This window comes from Phoca vitulina, unplaced genomic scaffold (genome assembly GCF_004348235.1).
Source record: "Phoca vitulina isolate PV1807 unplaced genomic scaffold, GSC_HSeal_1.0 scaffold6, whole genome shotgun sequence".
Taxonomy (NCBI): domain Eukaryota; kingdom Metazoa; phylum Chordata; class Mammalia; order Carnivora; family Phocidae; genus Phoca; species Phoca vitulina.
In genome coordinates this window covers 72,295,028-72,312,023 of record NW_022589709.1, presented here as the reverse complement: position 1 = coordinate 72,312,023, position 16,996 = coordinate 72,295,028, and the positions used below count along the sequence as shown (strand labels likewise).

Genomic DNA, 16,996 nt, shown 5'->3' with positions numbered 1-16,996 from the left:
CAGAAACTTTTTCAAGCACAGTTTAAAAGCTACGGAGATGTCTGTAAGCACTCCTTCATTATGACTTCTCACTTAATGCTAAGGAGGGTTAAACAAAGAGGAAACTGCTTCCCAAATACTCTGAGTCCCACATGGAAAATGACTCTGATTCAGCATTAGGCCACCACCTGCAGAATCCAGTGTGCTTCCCCTTCAGCTCTAAGTGACCGGTGCCACACACTTCATCTTGAAGGGGAAGGCTGCCAGCAACTAGTTAGGGAAAGCACACCGCTGGCCAACTAACTAGTATGTGGATCTGCTGCGAATATTTGAATTGACCACTGACCCCAAATATTTACAATTGTTGCTGTCTGAAATCTTCTGGCACCTAGGATTTAAGAATGTGCTAAGAGGCAGAAGTGCAGTTTTCACCTGGCAAAAAAATTTAACAGGAGAAGACCAAAAGTCTCTGTACCCTTACCCACTGCAAAATGCACATTCTTATACTTTTCTTTTAATCTGGTTATTGAATGTTGAAGGAAATTGAGGATCTGGCCTGCCAAAAACTCTGAAAGGACCCTCCCGCACAAGACCCATGCAGCTACACGAGCCCTGGGCAACTCAGAGTCCGTGAACCTCACACTAGAGGGGATGGTATTCACAGGACTACAGAACATTTCTCTTCTCAAGAAGAAACCACCTTGAGAGAAAAGAGAAAAATCATTATCAAGTCACTAGGTTAAATATACCTCGTTCTGATTTCTGCGTAAGGATCCTTCCTTCGTGAGACAGTCTAAGACTTGAATGGAAACATACTCTGTTCACGTCCCTAGGATAAATCACCATGCTATTAAGCATGTATTTTGGGGACATGGTTAACTGTATCAGGTTCCAGTCTGCGTGAGGAGTAGGCCACCGAGGTGACTAGTGGCCTACAGTTGAGCTTTATTCCAGAGCTGCCCTCCAAGGCCAAATGTCTGTACCAGCTGTTTCCATTCCTTTCTGTGTCATGCATGTTTTGTGGCTTCTCTGGGTGACAGGAAATGGAAGCACTAATCCAGCCATCCTAACCTCTTTAAAGCAAAAGTAGGAACAATGGATGCGTCCATAGTTGGAGCAGTTAAAATATAAAGCAGTTCTACCCTGTAAGCATCCCCCAACATCACTGTCCTACAGAATCTGAGCTACTGGATCGGGGACACTGATCAATAATTTAAATAAGTTAAAATTAGTCCTTTCTGGCTATTCCTGTGAAGCTGGTCAAGTGTGTTTGTGTCTTATCTATAAAAGGAGGAGTTTCAACTAGTGGGCAGTATTTTACAAGACATGCATCACTAATAGTCACTCCTGGTCAATCCTTCTGATAAGACAGTGAGTCATCTTAGTTTGGAGTTCCCGTGTCTTCTACCACTTTGTAAATTCCTCTTCTACCTAATAGGAGCTGTGAGGAGAAAAGACTTCAACACAGCTGGAATTTTTTTTAACATTGTTTTGTTTGCGTTGTATTTATTTTTATGGTTACTACCTATTTTTGGCAAGTGATTCTGGTTTCTATTTATGGTTGGTGTGGTAGCCAGCCTCCAAGATGGCCCCCAATGGTCTCTGCCTCCTTGTATTCACACTCCTGTGTAGTCCCTTCCCACACTATAACAGAATTGGTCTGTGTGACCAATAAAATATGGCAGGAGTCACAGTATGTCACATCTGAGATTAAGTCATAAGGACATGACTGCTTCCACAGTCCGCTCTCTCCTGTGGATGATTTGTTCTGGGGGAAGCCAGCCGCTAGAGCAGCCCTAGCCGAGTCCCACACAGCAAGGAACTGAGGCTTCCTGCCAAGCAGTATGACAGGTTTGGACGTGGATCCTCCGGCCTCAGGCCGGATGACGGCATCCCCAGCCTACAGTCTGAATATGATTCGTGAGGGGCCCAGGACTGCCCTGCTACTCACCTCCTTCCAAATTCCAGACTCAGAAACTGCAGGACACAATCAGTGCCTGCTCTTTTAAGCCACTAATTTTTGGCCTCATTTGTTACACAGCAATAGATAACTAACACAGTAGGGACAGTAAAGTAGTTGTTTTTAAGCTTAAAAAAAACAGTGGTCCAAGAAAAAGGGCATGTTCTGGGGTTTGTGCACTTGGTTTGCCCTATCTGAAACATCCAAGTCTTAAATGTGAACTCTGTGAGCTTGAGCGTCTTTCTTAACCTGCTCTCAAAAACCCTGTGGTGTGGTAGAACATGCACTCATGAGCACCAGAAAGGCCCTGATATGAACTGCACCTCTGTTTCCCAGCTGTGTGATCTCAGTAATGTTTATTACATTTTCTGAGCCCCTATTTCCCCATCTGCAAAGCTGGAACATTCGCACCTAGCTTGCTGGGCTTCTGCAAGGGTTGAAGGCAGTTATGTAGAAGGCTCTTACAAACACCTACACATTGTGAGCGCTCAGTGAATGCTTGCTGGTAAATAACTCCCTTGGGACTGCTTTCATCTCTGTATCTAACTCGGTTATATAAACTCGCAGACGAGAAAACTTTAGTCATCTACTCTGAGGGTCAGTGGGATCCCAGCGCTGCCACTTACACACTCAGCCTCAGTTTCCTGGATGATCAAATGGGATTACTACAGCCTCTAAGAGCTCACAGAGCCCTTAATTCAGCAGTGTGACAAACCTAAAACGTAGTACTGGATTCATGGTACACTGAGGGTAGTGGATGCTCATCGCCATTAGGACCCACCAACAAAGCTTACACATACTTCTGTGCAAAGGGGACGTAAGTCAAAGGGACTCCGTGGTTGGGGGGGGAGGGCATCACTGAACTAGCATACGTGGAAAGAAGTGAAGCTACCCAAAGTTTTCTTCTGTATGCAGAAAAGCGACTCCCAGAATACTGAGTTAAAAACCTCAAAATAGCCATTCAACCCAGATCAAGGATTTAGATAATAAATAAATAAAACTTGTGCAAATTTCTTAAAAACAGTAGAATGTTTGGGTATTTATATTATGCCAATCTGAGGGCGGGGGTAACTACTATTTCCAGCAGGGGCTGAAAATGGAGTGCCAAGTGTAATGCAGACCTTACGAACTGCATCTCTGTAATTATCTAAGAAAGTGCTCCAAAATATGTATCTGGGCTTTAAAACATTTCCATCATGTCTAGAAAGGAAAAGTAAAACTGCTATGAGTTAGGTTATCAAAAGATTACAGAATTTTAGAGCTGGAAAGGTCAGTTGAGAAAATGAAAATCCAAATAGGATTTACTTAACAGTCCACAGTTAAACCTTTTCCTACTAATTATGTAATCGAGCCATCAGACTTAAACACTACATAAACATTTTGAAATGGTATGGCTAATAGTCTATGAAATTTGTACCTAAAAGCAAGTATAAGAATTTAATTCTAAAGCAGGGGTTAAGCCCAGAGGGCATGGGGCCTGCAGTGGTATTTTACTGGGGAGGTATGTTTAGCATTTGTTTGTTTGTTTACACTTTTTAAAGTTAGGCACTGGATGCTTTTAGGTAAGCTTGCTCTCTCCAGCATCACTGCATGCCTTCCTTGCCCCAAATGTCTTCTCTTTGCCAGAATGACACACACTTGGTCCCTGTAGGCATTTGAATTTATAGCCCTGTTTTAAAGGATTTTTCATTCCCCTCCATTTTAACTAAAATAGTTTTTGAACCATTCTTTCTTCTAAGGTTCCACGGTCTCATTCTGAATTTCACTTTCAGAAATCAATTTATTAATGTTACTGTAATATTACTACTGCTGTCACTGTATTTATATCATGGAAATAACTCATGAGTTAGTGAAGTGCTGAAGTAGGTAAAGTGAGGACAAGAACAGGCTTCACTCTCTCGGGTCTGTGGTGGGTTCTGTACCAGGAGGGCTGGGCGTTCCGTGTGACCCCTCCATAGGACCCGGCAGCTGCTGACCTGGGCAAAGCCGGCATCCCTGTGCTCTGTGTGGGGTCACAGGAGTAATTTTATAGTTGGCTCATGTTACAAACTAATCCAAACAAAAGAAAATGACTCCTCTGACTCTTAAGGATATGCAAACAGTACTCTAGGCAAATAATAATAATAATGGATAATTACACTTCTTTAAAAATTAATATAATCAGAGCTTTAGGTAATGCATTCAGGCCACACTACCTTCAACCTGCTTTACAAGTTACTAAAGTACATGATTTTTTCCCAAGATGATTCACTGGTAACATGAAATAAATAATTTGAGTAACTTCCAAAAATAATGGAATGAATTTCTCTCTCTTGAAGGAGTTGATGTTATTGCCCTCGTCAGTAGGCTGAATCCATAACAAGGGTAAAGTTCATAATATAATATTCATATAGTGAAATCAGCTCCTCTGAAATACCTCTTTCTTGACCACCTCAGGCAGTTTATCACTTGCTTTTAGTATTTTAACCTCCATACCTGGAAACTGTTACCTCATCCTTCACTTCAAGTAGACCGTGACCACCCAGAGGACAGGGACCAGCTCTTACGCTGAATTAGGATGCCTGGTTCAATAGAAAAAAAAAAAAAAAATCCCATCCAGAGACTTTCCCCTTCATAAGTTCTTACTGTCCCTCATTTCTGTCACACTGGAATAGTTGGTGGTTTCAGAACCAACTACCTGCTGGGAGTTAAAGCCCACGATTCTCATACAATGAACATGATGTTACCACCCGAACCTAACACCGCCATTCCACACGACACCCCTTTCTTATAGTTACCTTCTGTTCTCTGACCAAACTCCTGCCCCTGAATTTATACTTTTCTATTTTATTCTAGTTCTGCTTGTGTTGCTTTTTAAAATCTCTTTCCCACTGGAAGGCCTAAGAGGCCACCTCCCCACCCCACCAGCATCTTCCTGACGTCCAGCCTGAATGGGGTTTACATATAACAGAAACTTCAAAATCTACCTTAGGAGACAAGAACCCAATAGAGGAAAAATAAAACTCTTCAAAATACACACTACCTTCCACCGCTCTTTTGAAGAATACTTTGCAGCTCCCGCAAGTCAAGACCCCGTAATGACAGCCCGAGGCTTCGTCAGAGCACACAAGGCAGAGTTTGGGAGGTGGTCCCGTTGCCGCAGAGGAGCTGGATGGAGGAGAGCTGACATCTGGTCTCATCCCAGGGCTAAAGAAGGAAGAGGGCAGGGTTATGATGTAACTGTCATGAGTGTCAAAGAAGTATCAAAATCCACTTCTCTTACCTTCTCACTCCCCAGCGAGCATGTTTCACACTGAACTCTGGCTTCACGGACTAGTAGGCATTCCAACTGCCCACCTAAATATATTCAAAGAATGTTTGGATTCTTCTTTCAGACAAAATTAAGAGTGAGGTCATTTCTTTTTAAGTATTCCCTCAGAAGAACGGTAAAAACGAGATCCACTTAGAAACTGTAATTGCTAGTTGCTGAGGGCTTGTTTATATTCATCGTCCCCTTTATGAAGGTGTCCTGTGCGTACGGCGTCACTCACTGTTTCTAAGTGTGCAGCTGATGAGTCTGGCTTGCCGGATAGCCTGCATCTCCCACTGGGATCAAGACACAGTATGCATCCGTCACTTCGAAAAGATGCCTCCTAGCCCTTTAATTGCTTAGGACGTCAATTTAATTTTTGATTTTTAAGATCTTGTGCAGGCATCTTTCTAAATTCATTCACGTCTCAGAACAGCTCTGCCTACGTCCTGCCCGGGAGCTACAGCTTTTTACAGTACATGAGCCTGGGCTGACATGTCATTCCCGGGGTCGTCTGGGCGGACCCTGCGGCTTAGGGGGGACGCAGAAGCCAGACTGTCTCTCAGCCCCGCGGCTGGCTCACGGTGAGAGCGGAAAGAGTGCGGGGCTTCCGCAGGGGGACCCTTGTTCTGCCCTCCCCACTCAGGAAGGGACGGCCTCAAGAAAAGGGAGTAAAGGGGGAATCTGCTGCTCCGCCCAGCTCCCGTTTTTCCTTTTGCGGACTTCTCACCCTGCTGAGTGCTGTTCTGGTGTTTGAAGATCCTCTATTCCTCATTTGTTTTGGAGATCTTCTACAAGCCCAAAAGCTCCCCTCAATTCTATCCGCAAATGAAGCTGCTGCCCCCCGCCGATCCTCTCTCTGTGGAAGAGGCTTCTGTCAAATGGACAGTGTCCCCCCCGCCCCCCCCCCCCCGGGGTTCCATGATGTTCTGTGCACGCTCTCAGGAACTTCTGGAGACTTCTCTCTCACAAGGTATCGATTCTCTGCTGGGTTTGGGAGAGTGGATGCACATGCTGACAGCCTACAACGGGAGAGAGCCACCTGAAGTGACTCTGCTGTAGGTCTGGCGTGAGGTGCCCTGGATGGACGGAAGCTTGTGACTAATGCAGAGCTGCCGCTCTGGGCTGGAGTGTGACAGGGAAGTAGGAGGGCCTTAGAGTGAGTGAGCAGAGCGATGTGTCAGGGAAGCAAAAACTTCTTTGGCTTAAGTCCTGAAGACGCTCCTATTCCTGCTCGGCCCATCTCTGTCATCTGACAGCTATTTTTAGAGACCAACCAGTTGTTTATGGAAAATGAGTAGTAACATTTAAAGATTTGAAAGGTGCTTCTGTAATTTTTCCTCAACCAATTATACGTGTTGACATACATTACAAACACATACGTGTATGCATTTGTTTTTTCAAATAGTGCTTTGTAGTAGAGTCCTAGCCCAGTGATGCTGCAGGCTCCGTTCCAGACCACAGACAGCAGGGAGGGGGGTATCGCAAGAAAGCAAGTCAAATAACTTTCTTGGTTTCCTAGTGCATGTAAAAGTTATATTTATATTATTCTGTAGTCTATTAAGGTGTGCAAGAGCTTTATGTCTACAAAAACAAGATATAGGGACACCTGGCTGGCTCAGTCGGTTAAGCGACTGCCTTCGGCTCAGGTCATGATCCCAGGATGCTGGGATCAAGCCCCGCATCGGGCTCCCTGCTCAGTGGGGAGCCTACTTCTCCTTCTGCCTGCTGCAACCCCTGCTTGTGCGCAGTCTAACAAATAAAATCTTTAAAAAAAAAAAACCCCAAAAACAAAGTATATACCTTAATTTAAAAATACTTCATTGCTAAAAAATGCTAACCATCATCTGAGTTTTCAGCGAGTCACCATCACAGATCACTATAACAACTATAGTAAAGAAAAAATCTGAAATAGAGAATTACCATAATGTGACAGAGATACAAATGAACAAACGCTGTGGGAAAAATGGCACGGAAAGGCTTGCTTGACTTCGCATTTTTTACAAACTGAAGCTCTGTGCCAACCCTAAGTGCATAAAGCAGAGTGCCCTACACCGAGGTGTGCCTGTCCTCTAGCTGTAAAAGGCTTTGTGAGTACAACCTTGTCAAGCCTCTCAGCAGCCCTATGGAAGGGGGGCATCACCCCGAGATGAGGCCGCATGGGAGGAGGAGGGTGATCAGGGGGCCTGTTTGTAGTCAAACCGACATGCTTCAGGTCCCTGCCCTACCACTGAAAGGCCTGTGTGACCCTGGGCTGGTGGCTACTGCGTTGAGCCTCAGTTTCCACAAGCGGACTGGGAAGGAGGACATCACCTATGTGTGTGTGTGCGCGCACGTGCACTGGGAAAACAGGAGAATGCACACATCTAGCACATTGTTCCTGCATCGAGCAAGCACTCCGTAGATGTTCCTTTGCGGTTTCAGGAAAACTGGAGATTTTAGGAAAAAGCATTATGTAAGTATTATATAAGTGGAAAGTAGTATAAAGCCTAAAACCCAGGACAGTATTCCCAAATTCTATCTTATAAATTAGAGCATACGCTGAACCACGAGCGACTGACGGCAACAGGGAAAGGGCAAATGACATGAGCAAATGCACCGATGCAAGTGTAGCTAGGGATCTGTAACTCCAGTCCGCCTCCTGGCCTCCCCTCAGTCCTTCCACACTACCTCACGTCAGCACAGAGTGTGTGTGAGTATGTGTAAAACTGCCAAGTGTACCACAGACACCAGTGGAAGAAGTCCGTTTTTGTCACACAGAAACGAAGACACATGGGCCATGACGAACACCACTGGGAAACACGGATGAGGACAACACGGTATGCAGCTCCAAGTGTGACCCTATGATACCGCTGAAGGACTCCAGTCCAACCGAAGGGCCAGCACAACAAGCAAACCACATGGAATCGCCATCTTTTAAGAGGGACACATGGCAAATACAGGACAGGAAGAAAGAGCGAGCACATAAGACTCCGAGTGTGTCTCACACCCCTTTGAATAGAAAAGCTACCATGTCCTGGGTCTTTGATCAGCATGTGCCAACAGCTATGCCGAATGTTCTGAAGATGCTAAGAGCTTCTCTTATGAACTGACTTGATCCACAGTGCTTTCTTTTAAGTGAAAACTCCTAGGAACAAAATGCCTTGTTCCAAATGCATACTCGAACGCTGCTGCCCATTTACAGTGGAGAGTGCGCTCAACACCAGCTTGTTCCTGAGGCCATGGTGTTTACATTAGAGTTGAGAGAGGAAAAATGACAACAACAACACATGCAAAGCTGGGTTTTTCTCTTCAGTTCTCCTGCAAGAAAAACAAGTGATGAGAGGAGGCTCATGGATGGATTGTGAGAACTAATCACAACTTGAGGAGCATGAAAAATGTGCGGGTAAATTACATCCTTTCATTTAGCCCACATTCACGACACGTGAATAGCAGGCACTGGGACGATACGGAGGTCATATCACATATGTAAGTCATACTGTGGGTGAAATGCGTCACTGAAATAATGAACCTTGAAACTTGGGTGAATATTTTTTATCTGCCTCCTGTAACATGGGACTGCCTGGAGAACTTCAGGGAAGAGAAGCGCTATCAACACCCTTCCCTATGAGCCAGGGGAGGGTTGATGGTCCTCCAGGAGCTTAGAAGTTCAGGTAATTGTAGATATTCTTTATGATTCTACCTCAAAATACGACACTGTGGTTTTTTAAAGGTTAGTGCTGCAATGTGCAATGTGAAACCCTATCAGCGAACTTTTTCTGATGCTGTTACATTAACATCCACTGGTCTGTCTTGCACTTTGAATGGATCTTTTACCCATGCATGATTTTGTACTGTCATGCATTAGTCATTTGGAAAATATTGTTTCACTGAGTTAGGCAGATTTTCCAAATATTGACACAGTTCATTAAACAATATAAGAGTCACATCTGTCAAGCTCACAGTGGCAGACGGAAGTCTTAAAAAGTTCTAAATTTTGTTTGAAGGCTCACATTTTTATAGACCAGCAACAAATACTGTCAGTTGTCTTCTGTGAAGTGATAACCTCACTTCAATCATTTTTGAGAAAACCTTTGCCAAGCACCCAAGTCTAAACACCAGAGTTTACTCACGGTAGGTCATGAAAAAGGTGGCTCTTCACCACACAACATAAACAATCTTACACCTACTCCTCTCTTTGACACAAGCCTAAGTGCTGTGTGCAGCCTAAGTGCATAATCAGCTTTATGCATCTTCCCATTTTGTCACACAGATGGATAGTAAAAGGACATTGTCAAAAGTGGAGGTTTAAGAAAATCAGTAATATTTTGCGTCCTCCAGGATATTCTTGAACTGTGCGCGCATAGCAGTGAAGACAATGACTACTGTACCCGCAGATGCCTGCAGTGTTACTCATCATTGCTTTTGGACCATCACTGCAAATGTCAACACAGTGAAAAAGGCAAACAGAGACTGTGTATGATCTTGAATGTATTTCTGAAAAGATCTTGGGGACTCCCAGGGGTCTGTGGACTACATAGGGAGAACTGCTGTTACAGAGAATAGTCGGGACTCTAAAGCAGGCGAGAATTCATAACCTAACTGCAATGTAGTAGCTCGGTGACCTTTTAATCTCTCTCAATCTCAATTGCCCTATTTCTAACTGGGGACTGTAATGTGCCTGGCAGAATGATCCAGTATTGCTTACTCAGTTAGAGGCTTTCTCCCCCCAAAGACAACAGAACAGGGATGATAAACATTACAAACCCAAATGGTGGTGTTGGTTTAGCCTTCAAGTTAAATGAATTAAATCAACATTTTTTATTTGGAGAAAAAAAAAGCAAAAACAGTAATGACCTCAGAAAATGAGTATTAATTACCATGGGGGGAAAATCCTGAAAATAAAGCTACTACAACTGGATTTTTACCAACTACACATGGAACAGGTGTCTTCTCATAGGCTTACCAGTTTTTGTCCAAGTACTATAAACCAGTGGTTCTCATCTGGGAGCAGTTTTGCACCCCCCCTGGGGGGGGCACTTGGCAATGGGTGGAGACATTTTTTATTGTCACAACTGGGGAAATGCTACTGATATCTAGTGAGAAAAGATCGGAGTGCTGCTCAGCATCCCACAATGCACAGGACAATCCTCCACAACAAAGAATTACCCAGCTTCAAATGTCAATAATGCTGAGGTTAAGAGCCCTGTGCCATAAATTCAACAAGGACCAGAAACATATTTTAAAACCTCTTAACTATGGTTAAGTGGAGCAAGCACCCTACTGAGGCAGCCTTAAATATTCTTTGATTCAAGATAAGTTCAAAGGGAGACTGAAAACAGAGCTGACACCAGGGACGATACAGGTCTAGTGATTAATTTATTTGTCCCTCTAGCACTGGCCCTAAAAGGTGGTTTTTACACACCGAAGTCACCTGCATTTTTCTTATCTCTTTTCATTAGGAAGAATGTAAATACTCCGCTGCACACACGAGGTGATTACATTTTCTGACTGCCCATTTATCCCTGCATTAGCTAAAGGATTACTGATTTGTTTGATAATAAGCTATGGACTAGTTTTCAAATCAAACAGAAAAACTGTCTGGTGGAAGGCTTTCACAGTATTTCTGTTAAATGGTTTTAACTAGCATACATTTTGTTGTTTAGTGAGAAGAAACACCGATGATTCTTTTTGCTTTGCCTTTGTTGAGAGAGGGTTCTACTGGTTTTAACTTCAAGTGCATATTAAGACAGTTTCCCCAAACTATGCATCATTTATGCGCACTCATCTTGGGGAGAAGGTTAGAGCACCAAACACTATACTCTAATAAGCCAGGAGCATTTTCAGTAAAGGATGCATGAAGAAGGTAATGCCTTTGTCACACCTTTGAGACACCAATGGCCTGTCACTTAACATCTCTGGGCTTAGTTGTTGACTGAAAAATGAAGGTCTTCCATCAGTAAACTCTAAGAGCTTGCCCATGTTTCCCAAGGTGGGGCTGGAGGTATAGGTAGGGAAGAATACATCTGGGTCTGCAAAAAGCTTCTTCGGTCCTGTGTATTTATTTATATGGTCACCCTTGTCTACGTTTCTTTCTTCAAGTCTGATCTAACATGTTTCACGGAAGAAATGTATTTCTTTGTCTTTGGAAGGATCAGTCCTCAGTCTGGTCACTGTGTTAGGTAACTTGAAACCATAGGCTGCATGTGTTCAGCTCTGTTCCCTGCATCGGCAGACATGAATTTTAACCTGTAACGATGTTGTGGAGTGAGGATGTGTGTTCCTCACTTCTTAAGAGCACACAGGGATAATGATGGCCTGGTACATACAGAATTAGGAATGTGACCTCTTCAAAGAATTCAAGAACAGGTGTGACACAATGGCATGCTTACTACCTTCTCCTCATGTCTATCACACTAGATACTGAAGGTTGAAACTGATGGCTGTGGAGTTGTGTTTTTGAGCTCACATCTCACATGTAATGTTTTTTTCCCTATCTTTTCATGATTTGGTTTTTCTCATATACCAATGTATATATGTAGTTTGACTGGATTTTATTTTTAGGGAGTCAGGTGCCAATCAAGTTGGTTAAGCTACCGTGCTGTTCAGTAGGTAAATTCATTATGGGGTCCAGAACTGAAGGCCATTGTAATTATAATTATCTGCAATCACCCTGTAAGCTTGAATTTAGGCTGGTCCCAGCATCTGTGGGAGTCATCCTGGGTTTCAGTCATATATGTCCAGTTTGTAAGATTAAGTAGACTTTATCAGCTATGGTCTATTTCGGGTTTGTAGTTTAATTTAGAATTGTGTTAAACTGATGGTTTGTATTTGACTTCATTTTACATTAGTTTGAACTGTTTTTGAATTCTGGAATTTTGAACATTTATTGTAATTTGTAATACAGTTGCTGTGAAACACTTGAATAAAGATGTTAAGGAAACCAAACACTGCTCATTTCTGCCCCAACTAACAAAAGGAACTTATTTCTAAGTTTCTATGCTTAGTAACTTGGGCTTAAATGCACAAATTTTGCCAATTTCAACCCCCTTTCCGGTCTTTTTTATTACTCCCTGTGGCATGGTCATGTACCTTCTCCTTCTTGTCCACTGTGACTGCAGCCATCTCAACACACGCCTTCCCTCTCTTGCCTTAACCACAATGATGGTTTATACTAAAGAGTCCTCCTGACTTTCACTGCTTCTCCTTCCATTCCTTCCCCACACTGCTAAAACTGCTTTTGTCCCTCGTGGGTCTTTTAATAAACTCTCCGGGACTCCTCCACTATATATAGTTCAAGCCCAAAAGGGTCCATATTCTGGCTCTTGTTTCTTTCTCCAATTGTAGGTCTTCCCACCCCTCTACACAAACCATTTGGTTTATCACTTAGGGATCCTGGATTCTATAAATATTTATGAAGTGACTACTATGTGCTACATGTTTCCTGGAAGTATTGTTCTAAGAACTGTTCCCCAAGCCTGGAGTGTCCACCATGGCTTTTCGGTTCCATGACAACCTCTAGACTCCCTTAAACACCGCCATGTAGCACTTTACATAGCTGATCCTGGGATACCTTTTGATAGAGGTTTCTATCAATAACTCCTCTTAGGTAAGGGCCATGGCTTAGGCCTGTTTATATTACCATCATCTTGTACAGTGTCCAGTAGATGTTATTGCATTTAGTTTATTTATACATCTTTATCTGTTCTGCAAAAGAATGTAAGGCAGCTAACATGGTAGATGTTTGATATTATAGCCAGAATATAGGTTATCACCTAACTACTACTAGGAGCTACTGTGGAAGCTCTTTCTTTATATACACTATCCCCTTTAATCTGTTCCACAAACCTATGAGGTGAGTTCTGTTTTCGAGATTTAGAGAAGGTGGCTTGCCTAAGGTGACATAGTAACTAGCAAAGCCAGGATTCAAACCCAGGTCCTTCGGCCAACAAAAACAGTGTTCTTAACTGATATTCCACCTCTCTCACAAAGATAAAGTGGCAAAACTAAGAAGCTGAGGTAGATCTAGGTCTTCAAATTGAGGTACGAAGGCCTTCTACTTTGTAGCCTGAGGTCTGACTTCTTTAGTGATACACAACGAAAGGTACCAAATTCCCTTCCAACCAGAATCTTCAAATCAAGATTTTTGCCCAAGTAACCATTGCCCCAAACAGGTCAAACAGATAAAAACAGCTGCCTTAAAATTGTGCAACAGTCTGTATTTTTGGACTAAATTTTCAAATGACCCACACACTAATGCTCATCTCATTCTGCACAATTAGCACAATTCCTAAATCTCTACAAAAATGTTTGTAAAATCAAACAAATTCAGAGCAGCTGTGTCCTTATTCATATTTTATATTAGTATAAAGGAAGGAACGAAACCCTCAGAACCAACCCCAACTTGATCTATGGCCACATGCTTCCTCCCTCAGTCCAAAGCCAAGGATTGATTTTTCACTTCTCAGATTTTTATACTAGTGCGAAAATTTCTTGGTTTCTCTATCATGCCAGTCTACCAGATGAGAGGTTTTTTTTTTGTTGTTGTTGTTGTTTGTTGTATGGTGTTTTTGTTTTTCTTTTTGCTGTATACATTTTCCCTCGGGTTTTGGTGATGATGCTCTTACTTCACACCCTGGTTTCTAAAATCCACTGAAACAATTTAAAGGAAGAATTCTAAGGATTGAATAAACAGTGAAAAGAATGGGCAACTTGTCCCTCGAACAGGACCAAAAAAAGAGGTAAGAAAGTCTTTAAAATGATGTAAAAGTTACTTAGTGGACATCTGCAATACAAGCAGGCAGATGAAGAATTTAAGACAAACGGTTTTTAGGAGGTGAAACAAAACACTCCCAGTCATGGTAATACTCATATTTTAAGCCAGGTGATGGATATTTTAATTCTACATGCCAAGCTCCACAAAGCTAGGTACTTTAATAAGTATAATACCTCAAATAATCATTCCTACTAGTCCATTTTACCGACGACAGTTAAGCCATTTGTTTGCCCAAAGTCACATGAACACAACCTGGATCTGAATTCAGCACTGCCTTATTCCAAAATCTTTGCTCCTTACCTTCGTAACTGTGTTGCCTGGCAGGGACTTGCAGGGTAATATCCATTCAAGCTTGACAGAGTTTTTAAAATCTTGTGTGAGTCACCAAGTAGATAGTCTTGAGGTAAAGTTAAACATTAAAAATAATTTCTGCTTTTTCTCTCTTCTGTCATTAGTATCACAATAGAATAGAAATTGCCTATAATTAAGAGATTTGAGAGGTGGGAGGAAAAAGGGGATCCTGGGCTCACCTCCTTGCACGGACACATAAAAATCTGCAACTCTAAGTGGAACAGCTCTCGCAGAAAGAAGCAAAGACGAGCAGGAAAGATCATACGCAATGAAGGCTGTTAGAGAGCCCGACTGAGATGTGCAGGATGGGCAGAGACACAGTTTGGCCAGGCCCCACACGCCTGCTGGGGAGGCCCACGAGTGCGAGGGAGAGCGCAACCACAGAGGCCCTCACTGAGGAAGGAGGGGTCTGAGCCCCGCATCAGGTGCCACTGCCCAGGTGAATGGCACCAATAATGACAGGCTTTGAAAAGCAATGGGGCTTACAGCCAAGAGAGCCAGAGGGCAGCAGGAAATGGGGACCGCACTCTTAAAGGGCATGCACGCATTCTCACTTGTGTGGCGGCCCAGGGCAGAGGCAGCAGTTTGAAAAGCACCTGGCTGACACGTGAAGGAAGTACATTCACTGACGGTGGGGTGTGTGCCAGAGGGGCAGGGATCACTTGGAGCACTTCCCGGGGACATGACCCCGGCGGGCACCATTTTGTACTTGCCACTTCTACCTGGCTGGACTAGCACTGATGGACACCATTTCTAACACTTTCTCTCTCTTGTGCTAGCACCATGCCTGGCCCCAGTGTTTCCCTGTGAACTCGCCCCATCCAGCCAACCTGGAGCCCCTCACAAGTGGCTTACCGCCTGACCTCTCCTGCAGGGACCACAGCCCCTGACAAGCACCCTGCTCTGGGTGCCAGCCCAGCAAGTGGGAACACCTACAACAGCTGCAGCCAGCTGTGCAGGAGGCCTGGCCTGCCCACCAGCCCAGCCATACTGTTGGTGTCGGGCATTGCAGCCAGCTCCTGCAGCCCGCCCCACACGCAGCAGTGAGTCCATATGAATCGGGACCCACCGCAACAGGGGGGTGGACACAGCCCACCCAGGGGTTACTCCTTGGGCACCTGGGTCGGGTGACCAGGGCATTTTAGGTTACTGGACCCCACAGGACACCTTCTGCACAAAGCCACTCCTTCAAAACTAACAGGTATAACTGATCTACTACTACAGAGAAACAGACAAAATGAGATAGAAGTATGTTGCAAATTAAAGAGTAAGACAGAAACTCAGGGAAAAAAAAAAAACTTAAATGAAACAGATAAGCAGCCTACTGGATAAGGAATTCTAAGTAATGCTTATGAAAATGCTAACTGAATTCAGGAGATAAATGGATAAACACAGTGAGAATTCAACAAAGAAATAGAAAAAAAATATATATATATATAAAGAACCAGAGCTGAAGAATACAATAATTGAAGTGAAAAATATACTAGAAGGAATCAAAAGCAGATGAGATGATGCACAAGAAGGGATCAGTGATCCTGGAAGAAAGGTTAGTAGAAATCACTCAATCGAAACTTCATAGAAAAAAATTTTAAAAACCTGAGCAAAGTTTAAGAAAACCCTCTGGGACAACACCAAGCATACTAACATTTGCATTGTAGGGGTCTTAGAAGGAGAAGAGAGAAAGAGACAAAAACCTATTTGAGGAAATAATGGCTGAAAATTTCCCTAACCTGGTGAAAGAAACATACAAGCCCATCCAAATAAGGTGGACCCAAAGAGACCCACACACATCATAGAGGATCTTCAAAGCAGCAAGAGAAAACTTGTTCCATAAAAGGGAAGAAGATTTTTCAGCAGAAACTTTACAGGCTGGAAGGGAGTGGTACTGAAAACACAATCAAGAATACTCTTTCTACCTGGCAAGATTATCATTCCAAACTGAAGGGGAAATAAAGGAGTTTTCCAGACAAAAACTAAAAACGCTCATCAATACCAAACCGGCCTTACAAAAAATGTTAAAGGGACTTTCTTAAATGAAAAAGAAAAGGCCATAACTAGAAATAAGGAAATTATGGAAAAAAAAAAAAAAAACACTCTGGTAAAGGTAAACTTATAGTAAAGGTAGTGGATCAAGCACCTACATAGCTAGTATAAAGGTTAAAAAACAAGAACAGTAAAATCATCTAGAATCTATAGTACTTAGTCAAGGGATACACAAAATAATAAGATCTAAAATAGGACATCAAGGGGCATCTGGGTGGCTCAGTCGGTTAAGCGTCTGCCTTCGGCTCAGGTCATGATCCCAGGGTCCTGGGACTGAGTCCCGCATCGGGCTCCCTGCTCGGCGGGAAGCCTGCTTCTCCCTCTCCCACTCCCTCTGCTTGTGTTCCCTCTCTCGCTGTGTCTCTCTCTGTCAAATAAATAAATAAAATCTTTAAAAAAAATAAATAAATAAAATAAAATAGGACATCAAAAACATCAAAGGGGGATAAAAAGGTAGTGCTTTTTGAACACACTTGAACTTAAGTGACCATCAACCTAAAAGAGACTGCTATATAGAGGTGCACAAAAAATAAAGAGGCAGGAAATCAGACATGACACTAAAGGAAGTCACCAAATCACAAGGAAAAGAGCAAGAGAAGAAGAAAGGAACAGGGAACTA

At 43.1% G+C, this 16,996-nt stretch overlaps 1 protein-coding gene across 10 annotated transcripts in view; it reads right to left on the bottom strand.

Annotated features, from left to right (window-relative positions):
* The window catches only part of NR3C1 (nuclear receptor subfamily 3 group C member 1), a 127,208-nt gene that overhangs the window by 23,320 nt on the left and 86,892 nt on the right, over nucleotides 1-16,996 (bottom strand). For 6 of the 10 annotated variants that reach the window (XM_032404457.1, XM_032404455.1, XM_032404453.1 and 3 more), the window contains one exon: nucleotides 4,959-5,125. In XM_032404457.1, the coding sequence (XP_032260348.1) occupies nucleotides 4,959-5,125 (167 nt within the window). The remainder of the gene's footprint in view (nucleotides 1-4,958; nucleotides 5,126-16,996) is intronic. The other 4 variants (XM_032404460.1, XM_032404458.1, XM_032404461.1 and 1 more) reach the window with 1 other exon arrangement.